At 40.7% G+C, this 23,435-nt stretch overlaps 1 protein-coding gene across 1 annotated transcript in view; it reads right to left on the bottom strand.

Moving 5' to 3' along the window:
* LOC106565248 (copine-9) overlaps positions 1 to 15,132 on the bottom strand; it is a 242,628-nt gene extending 227,496 nt beyond the window's left edge. Inside the window, 1 exon segment of the mRNA XM_082959020.1 lies at positions 14,652 to 15,132. Within this exon segment, the coding sequence (XP_082815146.1) occupies positions 14,652 to 14,728 (77 nt within the window). The 5' untranslated portion in view covers positions 14,729 to 15,132.
* Between the last annotated feature and the right edge of the window lie 8,303 nt (positions 15,133 to 23,435).

The raw sequence follows: 23,435 nt of genomic DNA, 5'->3' as shown, positions 1-23,435 counted from the left end.
CTCCGGGCAGGCGGGCGGTTCTGGCGGCTCCGGGCGGCTCTGGCGGCTCCGGGCGGCTCTGGCGGCTCCGGACAGGCGGGCGGCTCTGGCGGCTCCGGACAGGCGGGCGGCTCTGGCGGCTCCGGACAGGCGGGCGGCTGTGGCGGCTCCGGACTGGCGGGCGGCTCCGGGCAGGCGGGCGGCTCTGGGCTGGCGGGCGGCTCTGGCGGCTCCGGGCAGGCGGGCGGTTCTGGCGGCTCCGGGCAGGCTGCCTCTTCACCTCCACCTGCTTCCCCGGCAGGTTGTTGCAGTGGTCAAATAGCTGTTCCCAAGTCAAGTCTATTCTTCCCTCCAATTCCTCCAGCGACCAGGATGCCATCACCTCCCGAGCACGCTGCTTCATCCCCTCCTGGTGCTGTTTAGGACCTTGAGCGTGGCTGAGGTGCACCCATGACCAGCTCTGAAACCAGATTGCATAGCGGAGAAGGTACGGTGGGATTCGAAATGGTCGGTGATCTGTTTGTTAACTTGGCTTTCGAAGACCTTAGAAAGGCAGGGTAGGTTAGATATAGGTCTGTAGCAGTTTGGGTCTAGAGTGTCTCCTTTGAAGAGGGGGATGACTGCAGCAGCTTTCCAATCTATGGGAATCTCAGACGATACAAAAGAGAGGTTGAACAGGCTAGTAATAGGGGTTGCAACAATTTCGGCAGATAATTTTAGAAAGAGAGGGTTCAGATTGTCTAGCCCGGCTGATTTGTAGGGGTCCAGATTTTGCAGCTCTTTCAGAACATCAGCTATCTGGATTTAGATGAAGGAGAAATGGGAAAGGCTTGGGCGAGTTTCTGTGGGGGGTGGAGGGCTGTTGATCGCGGAAGGGGTAGCCAGGTGGAAAGCATGGCCAGCTGTAGAAAAATGCTTATTGAAAATCTCAATTATAGTGGATTTATCGGTGGTGACAGTGTTTCCTATCCTCAGTGCAGTGGGCAGCTGGGAGGAGGTGCTCTTATTCTTCATGGACTTTACAGTGTCCCAGAACGTTTTTGAGTTTGTGCTACAGGATGTAAATTGATTCTTGAAAAAGCTAGCCTTGGCTTTCCTAACTGCCTGTGTATATTTGTTCCTAACTTCCCTGAAAAGTTGCATATCACGAGGGCTATTCGATGCTAATGCAGAATACCATTTCAGCTCATGAAACATGGGACCAATACTTTATTTGTTGCGTTTATATTCTTGTTCAGTAAATATTCCTCAATGTTGATGGATGAGTCCTAGGTGGATGAATCTTTGAACATACTCCAATCAGTGTTCTCAAAACAGTCCTGCAGAATTGAGTCTGCCTCCTCTGTCCAGCGCCTCACTATTGTCTGTTTTGGTGGCTCCCTCTTGAGTTGCTGCTTGTAGGGAGGGAGTAGGAATAGAAATACATGATCTGATTGGCCAAAGTGGGGGCGGGGATGGCTTTGTACGAGTCACGGATGTTTGTATATAGATGGTCCAGCAAGTTATTTTTTCTTGTGGGGCAGGATACTTGCTGGTGATATTTAGGAACTCCAGATCTGCTGAACAGGAGCGTGAGATGTTTTAATCTTCGGTACACCAGGAATTGTCAATAAGGAAACATACCCCTCCCTCTACTCGTACCAGAACCTGCCATTCGATCTATATGGAAAATGGAAAACCCGTCTGGTTGAATAGCAGAGTCAGGTGTATTGTCCATAAGCCACGTCTCTGTAAAAACAAGGACACAGCATCCCCTGATGTCCCTCTGTAAAAACAAGGACACAGCATCACCTGTTGTCCCTCTGCGATTGAAGCCTTACTCTGAGTTCACAAAGTTTATTTTCCCAGCGATTGGACATTAGCCATCAGGATACTAGGAAGAATACTACGAAGGATACTAGGAAGAGGAGGCTGTGTAGCCCGTCTTGTAGCCAGCATAATCGCAAATAAATAACCTGTTTGCAATAAGCACTAATGATAAACTCCCTTTTCCTTTGACCAGGGCCCGTATGCACAAATTATCTCCGTGTAGAAGGGCTGATCTAGGATCTGTCCATATAATCTTATTATTTATGATCTAAAAGGCTAAACTTATCCTAGATCCACGCACCTTCTCTGAGACTCTTTGTGGATATGGGTCCAGACAGATTCTTGAAATTCTGTCAGTAACTGACAGGTAGGAAGAACAGCTTTTAGTTTCTTCGCACCTAATTTATGAAACAATCTTCAGAATAGCCTACAGTTGTTACCCTACAGGATGTATTGGTGCCTTTCAGAATGTCTTTACTACAGAATGTGGTAGATTTTCATGATTGTGTTTTGTATTTTTGTATTCTCTTGGTGAATTTTCTATGCTCCTATTCTGACATGATTGTGTAATTGTTATGTAATTGTAAGATGTAGGACTCTCTCGCAAAAGAGACCTTGGTCTCAATGGGACTCTAAGGTCTGGATCGACCATTTTGTTGTGAGAATGACTACCTCTCCTACCTGTCTCATCCCTTCCTGGCCCAATGGGGACATGAGGAGAACACATCCAATCAGAGTGCTCCCCTGCTGTGATTGACATTCTCTCACACCGCCGCCCCATCCCCAGCTCAATGTTGACCTACTTGTTATCTTCTGTTAAACCACTGAGGTCACCTCAAGAGCACGCTATTGTTGTCTCGAGAAAAAGCTTCACCACCTATTTAGTTTAGCGAATTCAGGGGATAACCCCGACCTGGACTCGAACCCAGGTCCAGTGACTGTCAGGCCAACACCTTAACCATTGCACCAAGAGGTTTGAACCTCTTGACGAGGTCACTGTGTGTTGGGTTAAGGTCGCTACACTACCCTTCCACTACCCACTACCCCCTACTCACCGCCTACAAGCAGCAACTAAAGAGGGAGCCACCAACACAGAAAATAGTGAGGCGCTGGACAGAGGAGGCAGACTCAATGCTGCAGGACTGTTTAGAGAATACTGATTGGAGTATATTCAAAGATTCATTCACCCAGGACTCATCCATCAACATTGAGGAATATATACTGAACAAAAATATAAACGCAATAAATAAAGTGTTGGTCCTATGTTTCATGAACTGAAATAGAAAATCCCAGAAATGTTCCATACGCACAAAAAGCTTATTGTGCACAAATTTGTTTACATCCATGTTAGTGAGCATTTCTCAAGATAATCCATCCACCTGACAGGTGTGTCACACAACACAATGTCACAGATGTCTCAAGTTTTGAGGGAGCATGCAATTGGAATGCTGACTGCAGGAATGTCCACCAGAGCTGTTGTCAGAGAATTTAATGTTCATTTCTCTACCATAAACTGATGTCAACGTTGTGAACAGAGTGCCCCATGATGGCGTTGGGGTTATGGTATGTACAGGCATAAGCTACGGACAACGAACACAATCACATTTTATCGATGGCAATTTGAATGCACAAAAATACAGTGAGATCCTGAGGCCCATTCTGAAGCTCATATTTTTTAAGGTATCTTTGACCAACAGATACAAATCTGTATTCCCAGTCATGTGAAATCCATAGATTAGGACCTAATTTATTTATTTCAATTGACTGATTTCCTCATATGAACTGTAACAGTAAAATCAATTAAATTGTTGTATGTTGCATTTATATTTTTGTTAACTTCTCTAGGCTAGGGGGCGGTATTTTCACATCCGGATGAAAAGCATGCCCAAAGTAAACTGCCTGCTATTCAGGAACAGAAGCTAGGATATGCATATTATTAGTACATTTGGATGGAAAACACTCATAAGGTTCTAAAACTGTTTGAATGATGTCTGTGAGTATAACATAACTCATTTGGCAGGCGAAACCCCGAGGACAAACCATCCAGGAAAAAAACATTTGAGGTCACTCCCTTTTCAATGGGAATCTAGAATTCTAAGGCAGTTGCTTGCAGTTCCTATCGCTTCCACTGGATGTCAACAGTCTTTAGAAATTGGTTGATGTTTTTCCTTTGTGTAATGAAGAAGTAGCCCTGTACAGAACGAGGGTCGAGTGAAGTTTACTGTTGTGGTTGAGGCACATGACCTGAAAGCACGCTCCACTTTGTTTTCCTCCGGTATTGAACACAGTTTATCCCGTCTTAAATGTTATTGATTATTTACTTTAAAAAATACCTAAAGTTGTATTAGGAAAGTTGTTTGAAATGTTTGGAAAAAGATTACAGGTAACTTATGAGATATTTTGTAGTCATGTTGCACGAGTTGGAACCGGTGTTTTTCTGGATCAAACGCACCAATATATGGACATTTTGGATATATAACGACGGAATTAATCGAACAAAAGGACCATTTGTGATGTTTATGGGACATATTGGAGTGCCAACAGAAGAAGCTCGTCAAAGGTAAGGCATGAATTATATCTTTATTTCTGAGTTTCGTGTTGCGCCTGGCGGGTTGAATTATGATTGTCTATGTTTGTTTGGTGGGGTGCTATCCTCAGATAATAAAGCCTTTTTGAAATCTGACACGTTGGCTGGATTAACAACAAGTGTAGCTTTACTTTGGTGTATTGCATGTGTGATTTCATGAAAGTTTAATATACTGCTCAAAAAAATAAAGGGAACACTTAAACAACACAATGTAACTCCAAGTCAATCACACTTCTGTGAAATCAAACTGTCCACTTAGGAAGCAACACTGATTGACAATAAATTTCACATGCTGTTGTGCAAATGGAATAGACAACAGGTGGAAATTATAGGCAATTAGCAAGACACCCCCAATAAAGGAGTGGTTCTGCAGGTGGGGACCACAGACCACTTCTCAGTTCCTATGCTTCCTGGCTGATGTTTTGGTCACTTTTGAATGCTGGCGGTGCTTTCACTCTAGTGGTAGCATGAGACGGCGTCTACAACCCACACAAGTGGCTCAGGTAGTGCAGCTCATCCAGGATGGCACATCAATGCGAGCTGTGGCAAGAAGGTTTGCTGTGTCTGTCAGCGTAGTGTCCAGAGCATGGAGGCGCTACCAGGAGACAGGCCAGTACATCAGGAGACGTGGAGGAGGCCGTAGGAGGGCAACAACCCAGCAGCAGGACCGCTACCTCCTCCTTTGTGCAAGGAGGAGCAGGAGGAGCACTGCCAGAGCCCTGCAAAATGACCTCCAGCAGGCCACAAATGTGCATGTGTCTGCTCAAACGGTCAGAAACAGACTCCATGAGGGTGGTATGAGGGCCCGACGTCCACAGGTGGGGGTTGTGCTTACAGCCCAACGCCATGCAGGACGTTTGGCATTTGCCAGAGAACACCAAGATTGGCAAATTCGCCACTGGCGCCCTGTGCTCTTCACAGATGAAAGCAGGTTCACACTGAGCACATGTGACAGACGTGACAGAGTCTGGAGACGCTGTGGAGAACGTTCTGCTGCCTGCAACGTCCTCCAGCATGACCGGTTTGGCGGTGGGTCAGTCATGGTGTGGGGTGGCATTTCTTTGGGGGGCCACACAGCCCTCCATGTGCTCGCCAGAGGTAGCCTGACTGCCATTAGGTACCGAGATGAGATCCTCAGACCCCTTGTGAGACCATATGCTGGTGCGGTTGGCCCTGGGTTCCTCCTAATGCAAGACAATGCTAGACCTCATGTGGCTGGAGTGTGCCAGCAGTTCCTGCAAGAGGAAGGCATTGATGCTATGGACTGGCCCACCCATTCCCCAGACCTGAATCCAATTGAGCACATCTGGGACATCATGTCTCACTCCATCCACCAACGCCACGTTGCACCACAGACTGTCCAGGAGTTGGCGGATGCTTTAGTCTAGGTCTGGGAGGAGATCCCTCAGGAGACCATCCGCCACCTCATCAGGAGCATGCCCAGGCGTTGTAGGGAGGTCATACAGGCACGTGGAGGCCACACACACTACTGAGCCTCATTTTGACTTGTTTTAAGCACATTACATCAAAGTTGGATCAGCCTGTAGTGTGGTTTTCCACTTTAATTTTGAGTGTGACTCCAAATCCAGACCTCCATGGGTTGATAAATTGGATTTCCATTGATTATTTTGGTGTGATTTTGTTGTCAGCACATTCAACTATGTAAAGAAAATAGTATTTAATAAGATTCTTTCATTCATTCAGATCTAGGATGTTTTATTTTAGTGTTCCCTTTATTTTTTTGAGCAGTGTATTTATAGTAATTTCATTTGAATTTGGCGCTCTGCCATTTCACCGGATGTTGTCAAATCAATCCCGTTAACGGGATTTGAGCCATAAGAATTAAGTATATTTGGTTTGGAATACCCTTCAATATGACAGCAGAATCCACATTATGCAATGATAGAGAGATACTTGAGGCTTTCATAAACATAAATTGTGACTCATTTCAAGAAATTAGGCATATGTCGTGCGTCACTATTTCATGGAGCGCCATTTTAAAGTAAACTTTTTTTAAATCAAAATACTTTTTTGGCATGAATGCCTTCTGGAACATATGAACTTTCATTACCTTAATAACAATCATGTGGTAGAACTGCATAAGTGTTGCTCTTCACTTTCTGGAGGACCGAGTTTTTAAATCAGTGGAATTAGAGTATGATAGCTAAGGAGATGGAGAAAATTCTGGTGTTTGATTGCAAATATGCAGACGGAGTCGAAAAGAGAACACACAGAAGGCTCCGGATTACAGCTTCAAACTAAGAGCAACCATGGTATCCATGACAGAGAGGGAGCAGCGTCCATCCATGTATACAGGTAAGAGAGTCTAGCTAGCTACATTTTCAGATATTACACGTTTCGAATTTAGTCGAGAAAGTCGTTTTCATTTCAAGTTAAAATGTACTGTTAGCTAGTTAGCTGGCTGGCTAGCTAGCTAACGTTAAGTGTATGATCTGTGTAGTAATATTATTTGTATCTCAGAGCCATTTGCATTGCTAGTTATAGCCTAATGTTAGCTAGCTAATATTGAACCTGGTTGGTTAGCTACCTGTAGATTCATTCAGGGTAGTAACGTTAAGAGTTGGGATTATGGTTCATTGTTTAGCTAGCTACATGTCTAAACAAAATACTATTTCAATGGAATGTTGATGATGTCACTGTGACAACTGTCGATAGACGTAACTGGTAAATTCGCACTGGCTATCTACTCTGATTTCAGATCACTCTCGTCTTAGTGTGCCAGAGTGCAGAATAACTGACGAATTTACGAACGCTCAACACCTGTTGAATATGGCCGGTGTCAGTAAACGTTGGCAAAAAAAAGCGTCATTAAATTGCTGCCAGCAGCACAGTTGCAGTCACCAATGCTCTGGATAACATAAAAACAGCCTAACCAGCTCTGCTCGGGCGAGTAAAATGGTCAGAGTGAGCTGTTCTAGCCAGCTGTTCTAGCAAGCTAGCCAATGTTAGCCAGTTAGCTTGGGTGCTTGACTGCTGTTAGGTTAGAACGCTTGGATCAGCCCTACTTTTCGGCCAGAGCATCCAGTGTGCGCTCCGAGAGCGAAACGCTCTGAATTTACGAACGGCCAATCTGACAACACTCTGAGTTTACGAACGCCTATAGCACACTCCGGCACTCCAGATTAAATTTACGAACAAACCTGTAATATAAACCAGCCTTTAATCTTGAAATCTTTGATTGTTTAGTACATAGTCTCACATGTGAATCCTTAAAGAGATTGGTGGGGTTAAGGCTTAATAGGGTGTGAACGATGCTGAATGGGTGTAGACAAAGAAGAGCTCTCCAGTAGGTTTACCAAAACATTCAAGGGCCATTTTCTCAAAAGTGAGGTTACAAGTTTAGCGACTTTCAAAGGTAAATTACTTTCCCATTGTTCCTCAACTGTAGTGTATGATATACAATTTTCTAGCTCTGAGTATCTACTTTTAACAAATATAAAAAACACAAATTCAAATTTTGCTACATAAGACCGAATCGAGCAGGTCGGTCACAATTGAGGTTGGTCCATAACAACAAGTGAACCGATTAAAGAATGCATCTTCTAGGGCTTAATAGAATGATTGTAATAAAAAACAGTAATGATAATGAAAATGAAACATAATTATTGAATAAAAAAAGCCATAACAAAAAAATGTCTATTCTGGTTGGTTAAGGCTTCACTCTAGCTCTAGCAAATCATTAAATTGGATATGTATGGGAAATATATGAGAAATGATTGGAACTCTATTCCTTCTGTTATTATATCAAGTCCCTAATTGGCATCGTACCAAACCAGCAGTTGCAGCCAAAGTAGTGGGACATTTGAGTTTAATAGGTGCTTTACTGGCGAGATGGGTGGGAAATGTATTTTACGGGCCACTCATTGAAACAATCCTCTTCTGGTGGTAATCAAGGTAAACTCCTGCAGTGGCTGCCATGCTCTGCTTGTCTAATAGGATCTCACTGGAGCTCCGTTTGGGTGGCAGGCGCCTCAGCTCTTATATAAGAAACCAGCGAGAGACAGAGAGCTCTCACGCACACAGACACACACACTCAAGCACACACATAAACACACACGTGTGTGCTCATACATACACACACACACACACACACACACACACACACACACACACACACACACACTTTCTCTCACGTTTACTCTTATTTTTAATCAAACACACACACACACACACACAGGGTCTCTCTGGTATCTGTATCCCTGCTCTTTCCACGCTATCTTTCCCTCTCCTACTCTCTCTAACAATGTGTGTCATGCGTCTTAGTCTGAATGGGTAGAGTAATCCATTTAAATTAATTTGGTTCCCTCCCTGCAATGGCTCAAAGCGATACTACTGAGGGAAACATGTGAGACATCAGTGGGTAAAACCTTGAAGAAAAGAGAAGCGGAATAGTAAGAAGACACAGAGGGAAGCTCAGAAAGAGGGAAAGGGAGAGTTTGGGGGAATAGGGATTGCCTCGAGGATGGAGAGGGAGAGGGAGAAATGGAGGGAACATAAGCATGAACTCTATAGAACGCTTATCAGTAGCTTCAACCGAGGACAGCAAGCTGTTCCAAGACAGCAGTGTACAGAGGCCGGGATGTTTAAAGGGGCAATCTGGGATTGGTACAACCATTATTGTACTTTATTATTTTCAGATATGAGAACAGAAAAACAGTACAACCCAACCCCTCATTCCCCCATCCATCCATCCCTCCCTCCCATCCATCCATCCATCCATCCCTCCAATCCCTCCCTCCCATTCACCTACCCACCCACCCACCAAGGCATCATACAAGGATATCATAGAAAAGTTAATTAAATTAAATAGGACAGAAACAAACAGTAACAGAAACAAAAACAATGGAAAAAGTTCAATAAAAATTAAATCAGTATCATAATTATAGTTTAATCTTATCAGCACAATATATGGCCACTAGAACAGACATGGCTGCTTACCAAAATACGCAAGTTACACTAAGTAAAAGACAGGCTCTCCACGTATTGTATTAATGGGGACCAGGTTAAGTCAAACTTTTGTCGGGACCATTGCACAGTGTACCTAACCTTCTTCAGAGGCAGAGATGACATCAACGCGTAGTAGCATTCTGGTCTAGGGGAAGTACCTCAAAAATGGCAGTGAACGGGTTGGAGCTAACAATTTTATTACACATATGTGAGAATGCCTAAAAAAATGGGGTCCCAGAAGCCACGCAAAGATTGGCATGACCAAAACATGTGTCCCACAGTCGCTGGGATCTCAAACACTTTGGGTCAACATTTGGATACATTTTAGCATTTTTTACTTTTAAATCAATTATATATAATATATATTATTGATTTATAGCCATTATATATAGCCATTGATTCTTGGAGAATATTACTTATAAATGCTTCATGAGCTGAGTTCAACAATCGTACCCCATCAGAACCCGAAATATAAGGTTGTTTTACTGCATTGTTTGTAAACAATGTGATTGAAAACAAACACCGTATAGCTTCAAAACATAGTTAAATGTATCATTTAGATTTTCTTGCATCCATAGCTCTGTTTATACATTTAAGAGTGTTTACATTTTTCCTAACCCATCCCTCAGGTGTTTACAAAAACTAGAGGCGAGGTGAACGCTTTGTTGTTTTTCAAACCCGGATTGCCCCTTTAAGGCATAAATCAGAGCAAAATGTCGGCGTTTAAATGTTAAATGTTTGCCTACCTTTGATGTCGAAGCTATCATAATCAAAAAAATCTAAATGCCACGCATCTTTCAAGAATCAAAAGTTTTGTCTGCTTTTGATGGTCATCAAGCTGACATCTATCTTTCAAACTAGAGTGATGAAAGAAATTGGTGGAAGAGCCAGTCCTATTTGATGTTGCAATGTGTTCTTGGATCAGACCGAGTTCAGACTCTGAGGTGGAGAGACATCATTCAACATCTGGTAGGCTGACAGACACCTGTTTTTGATGAAGGGAAAACACAAGCCGTCCTGCTGTAGGACAACAAGAGTAACTGAACTGAAGAGAAAAAAATAGTTTCTCTCCATGTAGGCTCAATGGGATCAAAACTGAGAAACGTTGGCTTGTTGTATAATTGTGATTGATTTTGTTGTGTGTGACATAATTTACAAGTACAAAATTAGAACATATAAAGAAGCACAGATAAGGTTTCCTAAAGGTTACCTAATAATAAGTCTACTTTAATAAGTCTACTTTACATTTGGCATAATACCCAATCCTTGTTTGTTATCTGTCACTTCCTGTTGATAGGCTAGGGCTGTCTTGATTGGCTCACCAATAGGTCTTAGTGTGCTGTTATGACCTTATATGGACTTGCGTTTTTGTTTTGATTATTAATGTGTTTTGCTGCGTTTTGCTGTCAAGACAGAGCAGCAACCCTGTGGGTTTCTACACTCTCATGTACACTCTGATGCCCAGTTGCCATGGAGTGAGTGTTTCATGGGGGAATTCACCCAACCCCATTCTGTCAGTGTCAGGGAATGAAGACAAACCCCCCTCGCCACCCCCCACCCTCCTCTAGACCAGCCCTGTCTGTTCACTGGTACAAGGTAGGCTGAAAACGCTAAACTCGCCAACTTCTTTACATTTGCTACCCAAACATGCTTGTTTAAAGTTAATGGCCTTTGTACACTATTTCTTTCGACTAATATCTGTAGCTGAAAATGCACTGAAATCTACACTTTTTAAAACTGTTTTCAACTGTCTCTGAACAGATGTCATGAGCTGCATGTTATACTTTACTTTTATCAAGGGGATCGTATTCAAATGTATGTTTAGCCTAGTTTATCAGGGGAATTGTGATTCAACCAACATCTAACGGGAAAAATATAGATGTAAATAATGAAAGCAACATAATTATTTTATTTTCACCTATACACAAAAGAATGCTGGGTTGTTTGGATGACCATTGGGTTGTTTTCTTTAAAAATAGCAAGGTTGGGTTGTTAATGCTGGGTTATTGAGATTTGACCGAGTGGGTGGGTTAATTCTCCCGCCAAATCCAGAAGATCAAAGTGATCCGTCAAGCTTGTGAATGAGGATCGTTGCAGCTGTGCAGCAAGTCTACCAGACAGTGCAGCCAGCGCTGAGTGGAATTACTTTTTGATGGACAAATGGGCAAGGCGGTGAGTAAAAAGCTAGCTAGCCTACATTACTAATTATCCATTCAAGTTAAATAGACCTAGTTATCATAATATGTAATTATCTCAGTCATTGACAATTTTAGATAATCTTATCTAGCAAGCTAGCAAACAACCGCATGCCCGCTAGCTTGAGATTTAGCTAGCTAGCTACTTAGCTAACATTTGCTAATTTAGCTGGCTAGCTAGCTAGATATAGATTATACGAAGCTAGCTAGGCATATTCCCTGTCTCTGAGTAAATTTAACATGGTTGTTGCTAGTTGGCAACCGTATAACTGATGTTTTTATGGTGGTACATTTATTCTCTGTTTGTATAGCTTAATTGTTTCTGAGTTAGCTGGCTAGCTAGTCTCAGTCTGGATACAGACAGTTACTTTAACGTTATATTGAAATGAAAGGACTGTCTCAATTGTCCCATATTGAAGCTATCCATTTTGACACTCTACTTAAACTGTGTTAATGTTATGTCTCCCCACTGCCCAAATACTAGAGGCTGAATGGCCCTGGGAGTGCTTCTCCCATCCCCAGGGTACCGAATGCAGGTAGCTACATATTAAAATGAAAGTAGTTTCTCAAATGTTCATCCACATTTTCCATTTTGGCTGTCCCCTAAAAGCTTGTTATGTCTTTGTCCCCAGATACTAAAGACGACATGGTCCTGAGTGTTTCTTCCACCCCCAATGTAGAGTGCAGGTAGCAACATATTGAAATGAAAGTAGTGTCTCAAAATGTTCATCCACGTTTATCCGTTTTGGCTGTCCCATAAAAGCTTGTTATGTCTTTGTCCCCCAGATACTAAAGACGACATGATCCTGAGAGTGTTTTTCCCAACCCCAGTGTAACGAGTTGGAAAGATGACTGCCCGCCCAAGCATTGATGAGGCCCGAAAGTCATAATGCAGAGTAAGTATACATTTGGAATATTGAATATTATTTAATATGGAATACTTTAAATCCGAGGTGGGAAGTAACTAATTACAAATACTCTCGTTACTGTAATTGAGTAGCTTTTCCAAGTACTTGTATTTTTCAAAGTCATTAATTTTACTTGAGTAAAATGTCACTGAAGTAACAGTACTTCTACTTGAGTAGGCTAATTCAGTACTCTTCCTACCCCTGGCTGGACTCAACTCAATGCAGATTAAGGTCCTGTACACAGCAAGACTGTATAGGAGTATAGTTTGTTCTGAGCAATAGGAAAGGCCACAATTTGAGTGTGATGAGTGTCTTGATTATTGTTCAACATTTTATAATCATATTCTCTAATCCCCAGGCTGGAACCAATATGGCTGACTATCTCTGCCAGGCAACCAAAAGAACAAGAGCCCCGAACCCTTCGTTCTGACCCTCGGGGACAATCACTTCTACTCCCTGCCATTCACCATCATGAAAGGGCAGACTCTGGAGCAGAAGACGTTGTGTTTCGTTGTTGTTTTACAATAATTCCTATTGAAAATTGATACCTGGTAGGGGTTGGTGGAGGGGAAAGTGGTTACTTTTCTTCAGCCCCTTTCCTCGGCTTTAATTGGTAGGGCCGTTGTGATTTTCAAATGATGGATTGTGCTTCTAAAGTAGTTTTTTATTGTGTGTTCCTTATTTTTATTTATTTTTTGCATGACTTCATTTTGTAGCTGAAATTCATATCTGAAAATAAACATTTTATATTTTATCTACAATTTGTCATGATTGGCCATATTTCATTTTAAGAATTTTATAGACTGTGTAGTAAAGTTGTAACATTGGTTGTTATTGTTAGAATTATTTGTACCTTTAGAAAATGAATGGATTTTGTAATAGAGAGAAGGTAGAAAAAAATAACCCAGCAATAAAGTAAGAAATGACCCACTGCTGGGTCAAAAAATACATGAATAACAATAGCCCAGCAAAAGAGAAAAAGCAACCCACTGCTGGGTCAAAATAACCACATTTTGGGGAAAATCAAGTAACCCAACCGTGCTGGGTCAAAATAACCCAGTGCTGGGTTAGAGAAATTACCCAAATTGGGTCATTATTGACCCAGCATTTTATTTTTTTATTTTTTACATTTGGCCTATTTTATACGCCTCATACTTGCATTTTTCCAAGTAGACAAGAGTGGTTAAAGAGTCCCCTAAATAAGCACCAAGGAGCACCAAGTGCTCAATAGGCTATATAAGACAAGTAGGCTGTGTAGAGTCTATACTTGTGTTTGACCGGTCATACACTAAGAATCAACAGAATCTTGATTCCAGTGGTAGCCTACCTAGGCAATTCTTCTCCCTGCGAAAATAAGTGAAAGATTAGTGCGCACGGCACACCTGAATTAAATGTAAGCACCCACTCCTACCTCTCACACACCCCCTCTAGCTCATTTTAATGTCATAACCCACTGGGCAAAATCTGGTTGATTCAACGTTGTCATTTCAACAACAAAAATTAAATGTGATGACGTTGAATCAACGTGGATAACTAATTGGATTTGCAAAAAGTAATCAAGATAAGGGAATTTCATGGTTTTTTTCACCCAACTTTTAACCTAAATCCAATGACAAGGTGAAATGTTTTTTGTTGTTGTTGATTTCACGTTGACTTCACATTAGCTGAAAACTACTCAACCAAATGTAAAACAAAACAAGGCGTTGACATTATGTCTGTGCCCAGTGGGAAGAACCTGTCCAACCGTCCTCTTGCGCTGTGTATTGTATGGAGTGGACGGCGGCGTATTAATATCTATAGCCTATCCATGTGATCTGTGTGAGTTGAGTGCGTTGGGGCTCTCTCAAAGTCACTCAGAATAAATACCGTTATGCTGCTGCACCCCCACGTAGCTTTTCACCCACTGTTAATGCAAATTCCTTACAAAAGTCAGAGTTTTGCACAGAGATGTAAATACACTTATTAAACGAATATGGTTTGAAAGCACGACTGTTAGCCTACATATGTTTGAAGATAGGCTAGTTGTGGTAACCTACACAAATTATGCGCAAATATATTGAAACGCAAATGGCTCCATACAAATTAAGATGTAGGCTACAGCACTCATTCCAGTTGCTCATCTATCATTATACAACATTATCAACAGTTTATATCTAACATTTTCTTTGAATAATGACACTATTGGATACGTTATGATTATCTTACCTGCACGAGACGGTAACTTCAATCTTGGTCGCAGGTACCGTTGAGTTGAGCGGGTCGAAATCTCCAATTGTCGCCATGGTCAGGCTTTAAATCAGTTATTCTCAAATGTGAACTTCTCAGCTATGTTCGGCAAATACTCTTGAGTGATATCTTGTTTGAAAATATGCTCCATTCATTCACATGGGGAAAAAAAATGATAAAAGCACCAAGTAGCGGCATTCGTTGACTAATGTCTTCGCAGAGTTGAGTGAGAGGCGCATACCTGTGGTTGAGACAAGTGGCAGCGCTCGAGACAGTCCTTGCATGGAGGTGTGGCGATGGTGGATTTCATTAATTGAGGAGAGTGCACATAGGGGTCCTTCGCTCCGTACATCTGCTTATCCATCAGCAGGTGGAGGCAGAGACTTTCGGAAGTTGCTGCCAGCAGAATGTTGGATTTCAAGTTCATATGCATTTGGAGTGTGTGGTCTATGCAGCTCAACTGTGAACTGTAGTTAAAAAAAAATGATCAAATAGGATTAGAAGTACAATTACATATAATTAATTAGATTATGATCATATAATTTGGGTAGGGAGAGATGCAATAACAATGATACATTTACAACAGTAAAATGCATTGCACCATAACACGTTAGCTTGCGCTAATAATCAGTGCTTGTCCCTAGATAGACAGTGAAATGCCAAGAAAATCCAGAAAAATAAATACATACACATAGCATATATACAGACATAGCCTACATTATATATACAGTACATACATGCACAGCACACATACAGAGCCTTCAGAAAGTATTAATACCCCATTGACTTATTCCACATTTTGTTGTTTCAGCCTGAATTCAAAATGGATCAAAAAAATCCACCCATCTACACACATACCCCATAGTGAAAATGAAAACATGTTTTTGGGAATTTATTTTGCATATGTATTGAAAATTAAATACAGAAATATCTCATTTACATAGGAATCCACACCCCTGAGTCAATTCATGTCAGAATCACCTTTGGCAGCGATTACAGTTGTGAGTCGTTCTGGGTAAGTCTCTTAGAGCTTTGCACAACTGGATTGTTCAATATTTGCACATTATAATTTTTTTCATTTACGTAGGAATCCACACCTCTGAGTCAATACATGTCATAATCACCTTTGGTAGCGATTACAGTTGTGAGTCTTTCTGGGTAAGTTTCTTAGATCTTTGCACACCTGGATTGTACAATATTTGCACATTATAATTTTTTTAATTCTTCAAGCTCTTTCAAGTTGGTTGTTGATCATTGCTAGACAGCAATTTTCAAGTCTTGCCATAGATTTTCAAGTTGAATTAAGTCAGAACTGTAACTCAGCCACTCTGGAATATCCAATGTCATCTTTGTAAGCAACTCCAGTGTATATTTGGCCTTGTGTTTTAGGTTATTGTCCTGTTGAAAGGTGATTTTGTCTCCCAGTGTCTGTTGGAAAGCAGACTGATCCAGGTTTTCCTCCAGGATTTTGACTGTGCTTAGCTCTATTCCATTTATTTGAATCATAAAAAATTCCCTAGTCATTGCCAATGAATAGCATACCCATAACATGATGCAGCCAACACTATGCTTGAAAATATGAAGAGTGGTACTAAGTCATGTGTTATGTTGGACTTTCCCCAAACATAACGCTTTGTATTCAGGACATAAAGTTAATTACTTGACCAATTTTTTAGCAGTTTTACTTCAGTGCCTCATTGCAAAAAAATTATGCAGGTTTGGGAATACATTGGCAGTGGAATGGCCAGTACTGAAGAGCTCAATGACTTTCAACGTGGCACCGTCATAGGATGCCACCTTTCCAACAAGTCAGTTTGTCAAATTTCTGCCCTGCTAGAGCTGCCCCAGTCAACTGTAAGTGCTTTTAGTGTGAAGTGAAAACGTCTAGGAGTAACAACAGCTCAGCCATGAGTTGGTAGGCCACACAAGCTCACAGAACGGGACCATAGAGTGCTGAAGCACATAAAAATCGTCTGTCCTTGGTTGCAACACTCACTACCGCGTTCCAAACTGCCTCTTGAAGCAACAGCAGCACAAGAACTGTTCGTCGGGAGCTTCATGAAATGGATTTCCATGGCCGGGCAGCCCCACACAAGCATAAGATCACCATGTGCAATGCCAAGTGTTGAGTGGAGTGGTGTAAAGCTCGCCACTGTTGGACTCTGGAGCAGGAGAACGCTACCTGCCCCAATGCATAGTGCCAACTGCAAAGTTTGGTGGAGGAGGAATAACATTCTGGGGCGGTTTTTCATGGTTCGGGCAAGGCCCCTTAGTTCCAGTGAAGTGAAATCTTAATGCTACAGCATACAATTACATTCTAGATGATTATGTGCTTCCAACTTTGTGGCAACAGTTTGGGGAAGGCCCTTTCCTGTTTCAGCATTACAATGCCCCTGCGCACAAAGTAAAGTCCATACAAAAAATGGTTTGTCAAGATCAATGTGGAAGAACTTGACTGGCCTGCACAGAGCCCTGACCTTAACCCCATCAAACACCTTTGGGATGAATTAGAACGCCAGCTGCGAGCCAGGCTTAATCGCCCAACAGTGCCCGACCTCACTAATACTCTTGTGGCTGAATGGAAGCAAGTTCCCGCAGCAATGTTCCAACATCTAGTGGAAAGCCTTCACAGAAGAATGGTGGCTGTTATAGCAGCAAAGGGGTGACCAACTCCATATTAATGCCTATACTTTTGGAATGAGACGTCCGATGAGCATGTGCCCACATACCATGTAGTGTATATATAGCCTATATAAAGGAAGAGATGCTTATGTCTAACCCCAGAGAGAGAGAGAGAGAGAGAGAGAGAGAGAGAGAGAGAGAGAGATATGCCGGTGGTATGCTATGACACCGACATGCATTTATTTATGGCAGATGGCTACCGTGTAGGCTATACAGATATAGACGTACAGAAGGAGGCTAATTCGTTAACTCTGGTAGGCCTGAAACAGACTTCCTCACCTCAAGTTCAACTGTCAGAGTCAGTTGGTGCGACGGGGCGCACTGCCTTCATGTCATAGGCCTGCAGTAGCTAAAGCTTAATAATAGCCACACCAAACCTTCACAAACGTTTCTAAACTTTATAAGTGTAACAGTCATGAAGAGGGTACGACAACACCTTTTCCCCCTCAGGAGACTGAAAAGATTTGGCATCAGTCCCCAGATCCTCAAAAAGTTATACAGCTGCACCAAAGAGAGCATCCTGACCAGTTGCATCACCACCTGATATGGCAACTGCTCGGCATCCGACGGTAAGGCGGTACAGGGGGTTGTGCATACGGCCCAGTACATCACTGGGGCAAAGCTTCCTGCCATCCAGGAACTATATAATAGGCGGTGTCAGAAGAAGGCCCCAAAAATTGTCAGACTCCAGTCACCCAAGTCATAGACTGTTCTCTCTATTACCGCACGGCAAGCCGTCTAGGTCCAAAAGGCTCCTTAACAGCTTCTACTATTTACATAGACCCCCCCCCCCCCCCCCTTTGTTTTTAAACTGCTGCCACTCGCTGTTTGTTATTATTATTATCTATGCATAGTCACTTTACCCCTACCTACATGTACATATTACCTCAACTAACCTGTACACCCGCACATTGATGCGGTACCCCCTGTATATAGCCTCATTATTGTTATTTTATTGTGTTACTTATTTTATGAAATTTTTGACTTTAGTTTATTTAGTAAATATTTTCTTAACTATTTCTTGAACTGCATTGTTGGTTAAGGGCTTGTAAGTAAGCATTTCACGGTAAGGTTGATGTATTCGGCACATGTGACAAATAAAATGTGATTAGATATTTCACATCAAAAGTAAGTCAAGCCATTTTTTGTTGGGAAAATACAAGCAGAAGAGCAAATGTAAACCAGGGGAAAAAACGCACTACCCTCCCCTTTGGCCAATAAAGAAAACACACAACCTTCTCCAAAGCACAAACAAAAAGTTCGACAACCCTCCCCTATTTTGGACCACCCCTCCCCCAGTCAATTACGATCTGTCCCCAATTGTCTATCCTGCCTTCTACCACCATTCATAGTGACAATAGTGGTAGGTGGATCTCTTGTACATATCTGCAATAGGCAGATATCAATCATACCACACATAAAAACATTCAAAGCTGCATCAATTTTCAATATGAGAATGATGATAGCCACAATAACAAATAGGAATATTTGATTGGCAGCAGACAGACCAAGTGAATCATTGCGCATGAAAGAACATTACCGTTGTTGTTTTCAAGCGAGTACAAGATTCTGCTATGAAAATGTCATTTGAATAACCGCGCAAAAGCCCTGTGATTTGAATGTTTCGTTCTACTTGGATCAGTTGTGGGTCTACTCTCGGCAGTTTATAAGTTTTAGAAAGGCACAGTAGCAGGCCAGTCTGGCTGTATTTTTACTTCTAATACTGAGAAGCGCTGTCCTGCAGATCATCATTCTCATCATCATGCTCTGCCTACTCTCCAATTTCCATCTAACCTATTTATGTGAGTAAAGTACATGTCGAATTTATTTTTAGCACAACATCGTGGGAAAGCATGCAGTTTATTAGGCTCCATTAAATAAACTATGATGAACTTCACAGGGTGGTGAATGGCCATGGTGATGAGCTTGATGCTCCTTTCAAAAAATATTGAGGGTCTTATTTTTGTGACATAACGATCGATGCTTGGCTGCCTTTGACAAATAAACATAATCTAGCATTGTATCTGCAAGCTGTTGGCTAGAGCACATTTGCCAATACCATCATGGTTTTCGATTTTCGGTTTTGAGATTTCTTTATTTTTTTAAATGTTTATGAAATAATGACATTAAAGTGATTCTCTGTCAAGTCCACATTGGGTGGACATCAATAGAAAATAGGAAATGAATATAAAATAATTAAATATTTTCATTCTTTAAAGTCATCATCTCATCTCTGCTCAGGCAGCAGCAGCCAGCCAGACAAACGTATATATGTGTGCTCACTAAACTGTACTGTTAGTCATCCTATATGTCGCAGAGCTGTCTGACAAAATAATTGTAATAAATCTTTAAAGTAGATAAGGCATACTTTAATGAACTGTCTCCATCCTCTCTCTCTCTCTCTCTCTCTTTGCTGCGTTGTGTATATTCCTCTCTCATGCGGTATATGCGTCTGTCTGTATCGAACCTAGCATAGCAGGCATGAAAGTTTCTCCTTCTCTGTCTGAGATGGAAAATCCGGCGTAATGGATTATGCTCATTGTAGTTAATTAACACGTTTCTGCGCTGAACAAGGTTGAATATTTGCTTAACTCCCTTCATCCCAGCATCCCATATAGTTCTTGACTTGAATTCTCTTGTGAATGATTTGATTTATCTCAAGAGAAACACCCTGTTGGGCAAAAAAAAAATGTTTTTATGGAATTTAAAACAAGAAATATATACAGACAACATACAACAGACAGATGAACACAAATATAAATGCCATCACGCCTGGCCAGACCCACATGTTCCCACCGCATCCAACTCCAGTGCTTGTAAAACTATGCCATACCTCAAATTGCACTATTGAGTTTTTCTCTGTCGCCCACACATTTTCAATATTTAAATAATAATGAATTTGATCCGTTCAATGTCTTAAATATGGAGGATCATTTGATTTCCAGCTAAGAAAAAGGTTTTTCAAAATGATTCATGAGAAAAGTATGGTCCAACCCATTGAGTATCTCACTGCACCCTCATATGCCATGTCTTGAAATATGCAGATAGACGGATATATGTAAAAAAAAAAAATATACATTACATTGTAAAACTTCTGACGGCCAACTTTCTAACTGTGCCCATAACATTTGGACTTTATAGCATTCCCAGAAGGCATGAATTATTGAGTCATTGTTCATTTTACACTTAAGACATGACTCTGCCATTGTGCTGTAGAATTAGTGAATTTTGTCACTTGTACATTCTATACATTAGTTTAGAGTACATTTACATTAACTGTAATTTAGTTGGTACATAACTAACACTCCCTCCATCTTGGGCCTATATCAGTTATTTTGAAGTCTTGGTTCCAATAGTTTATATTGTTTTCTAAGAGATTGTCAGTTGGATAGGCTCTCTGCAAGGTTTTGTATATCTTACCGATCATATGAACATCCTTTTCTGACTCAAATAGGATTCCCTCAATATTGCTATGTCCTAAAGATTTCAGATAAAGAATGTAAGTTGCGTATATTTGAAAATGTCTTCATTGGTCAGTTCAAATGGCTTTTTATTTGTCATTGTATTTCCTATTACCAAGTCATTTACAGTTTCTATGCCTTTTGTTTTCCATGTGGGCCAATTTATCAGTGAATTTTGAAAAGCTATCCAAGGATTATTCCATAGGGTTGTGTTTTTAGGGAGTGATATTGATCATTGTAGAATCCGTTTCCTTTTCTTCAATATTGTTATGGTGTTCTTAACTAAGAAGTTCCTAATGTTCTTAGCTTTATCCTTTGAAAACAGACATGTGCAAAGATTCTGGGGATGTGCATGCGCATCTTCAATATGTACCCATTGTTCCTCTTCAGTGCATTTAACAATATGTCGCAAGTAAAAGCAATTCCATGTCTGGAGGGTTAAAACACCCTCAGACCTAGGGAGAAGTAAAACTTTCCATTTAGTTATATACGTTTTATTTGCCCATATAACATCTGTTATGACCGAGTATGCTTTATTTAAAGAATGTCTTCAGTGTGGTAATTGGTATTACCGTAAATATATACACTTTGAGAGCCATGCCATTCTAACGAGGTTTATTCGACCTGTAAGATTTACAATATGGGAAGATTGTTCCATTTAATTAGATCTGCTTTCATGTTGTTGAGTAATGGGATAAAATTATATTTATATATTTGTTGTTTGTTGTCACATATTAAGCATCCTAAGTATTTAATGTTTGTTGTGGTCCAATTAAAGGATTGCTGTAGATTATTATTTTTCTTTTTATTATTCCTATTGCCATTTCATTTATTTTTCCACTTTACTTTTATGTCCTGAGGTTTGAGAGTATTCAGAAACTATTTTTAAAAGGGGGACATTGAGTTTTCAATATTAGTCAAGTATATCAGGATATCGTCTGCAGATATTCATGTTTACCAACACCGATACCTGTTAAGTTTGGGTCCTGTCTAATTATTTCTACAAGTGGTTCAAATGCCAATGCAAACAGAAGGGAAGAGAGAGGACATCCCTGTCTTGTGCCCCATTCAAAAGCAATTTCATCAGATAATCTATTATTTGTGTATATTTCTTCTTTATGATATTTCTATATTTTTATGAAATGCAAAATTTCAGCTGGAAAGTTGAAGGCTTACAAAGTTTTGAATAGAAAAGGCCATTCAAGATGGTCAACAGATTTTTCGGCATCAAAAGTCATTATTGATGAATCTACAACTGTTTTTTAGCATATTGTATTATACTGAAACATGTTCTTGTATTTGTTTGTGTCTATTTTTAATAAACCCTGTTTGATTAATATGTATCAAGTCTGGTAAGATTTTTTTCATTCTGTTGCTTATGAGTTTTGTTGTTATTTTATTATCACAATTTATTACATGTATGGGTCTGTAATCTGCAGGGGACTCTCCATATTTTCCTGGTTTTAAAACTGAAGTAACTGTTTGATACATGGAACGCTGAAGCACTGAATTGATTGACATGTTTGTTGTTATTTGAGTAAATAGGAGCGCTTCTTTGTCTCAGAATGTCAAATAAAATTATTTTGGGAAAGCCATCCATACCTGGTGCCTTTCTCCGCGCAAATGCTTTAACAGTGTCTAATATTTATTTTTGGGTGATACATTTTTTTGTGATAATTTTTTGTCTGCTGATAGTTGCTTCAGGGTTATTAAGTTTAAGAAGGCTGTAGGATCAGTCCAAATGTTTCATTCTGATTTAAATAGATTTTTATAGAAGCTTTAAAAATTGTTATTAATAGCGGTTGTTTCTAATCAAAGCATTTGTATCCTTCTCTTTCAAAATCATAACTGTGTATTTGTTTTGTGCTACAAGATGGTTGCAGGTTTATTTGCCATTAAGTAGTATTCTTTATTTGAGTTTAACTTGTAGTTGTTGGCCCTCTTCAAAAGTAAAAGATCATATTCCTGCTGAAAATAATAGTTCCTGTCTGGGTTTGATCTAATATAGCTTGAATTCTATGTAAAACACCAGATTTGCCACTGGGGGGGATATACAATGACATCAATGTGTATTTTTCTCCATGTAATGTATAATTCAACATTAGAAAACTGCCTTCTTGGTCAGTGTGCTGGGATATATGGGAAAAGAGTGTATTCTTATTTATCAGGCTGCGCAAACCTCTTTGAAGTGTTTGAAGTGTAACCCCATCATGGAACCCGTGCACATTCCATGTAATACGTTGGATTTTGTTGGCCTTGTAAAGAAGCAACGTTAACCTTGTCTGTTCCGTCTATCATTGAAGAACCAGATAAAACATTTTAGCAGACATGTCATGAGGGCGGCGGACATCCCATGGATATGGGAGAGTCATAGTATGAATACATAGTTATTGTAAACTTTAAATATATAGAACGTGTGAACATGTATGCTAGAGCAAACATTTAACAGAGAACACACCAAAAACATAAAGCAAGTACTTCTTTGTACTTTGAGGGGATGTGCCTTTTCAGGGTTTATAGGCTCCAACTCCTCTCCTAATGTACCAAAAGTCTGTGGGTTATGTCATTGTAAATAATATATTGGAGATTGCCACTTAAATACTGTAGTCAGTTTATAATA

This window comes from Salmo salar, chromosome 12 (genome assembly GCF_965601325.2).
Source record: "Salmo salar chromosome 12, fSalSal1, whole genome shotgun sequence".
Classification (NCBI taxonomy): domain Eukaryota; kingdom Metazoa; phylum Chordata; class Actinopteri; order Salmoniformes; family Salmonidae; genus Salmo; species Salmo salar.
This window is presented reverse-complemented; position numbering and strand designations above follow the sequence as displayed.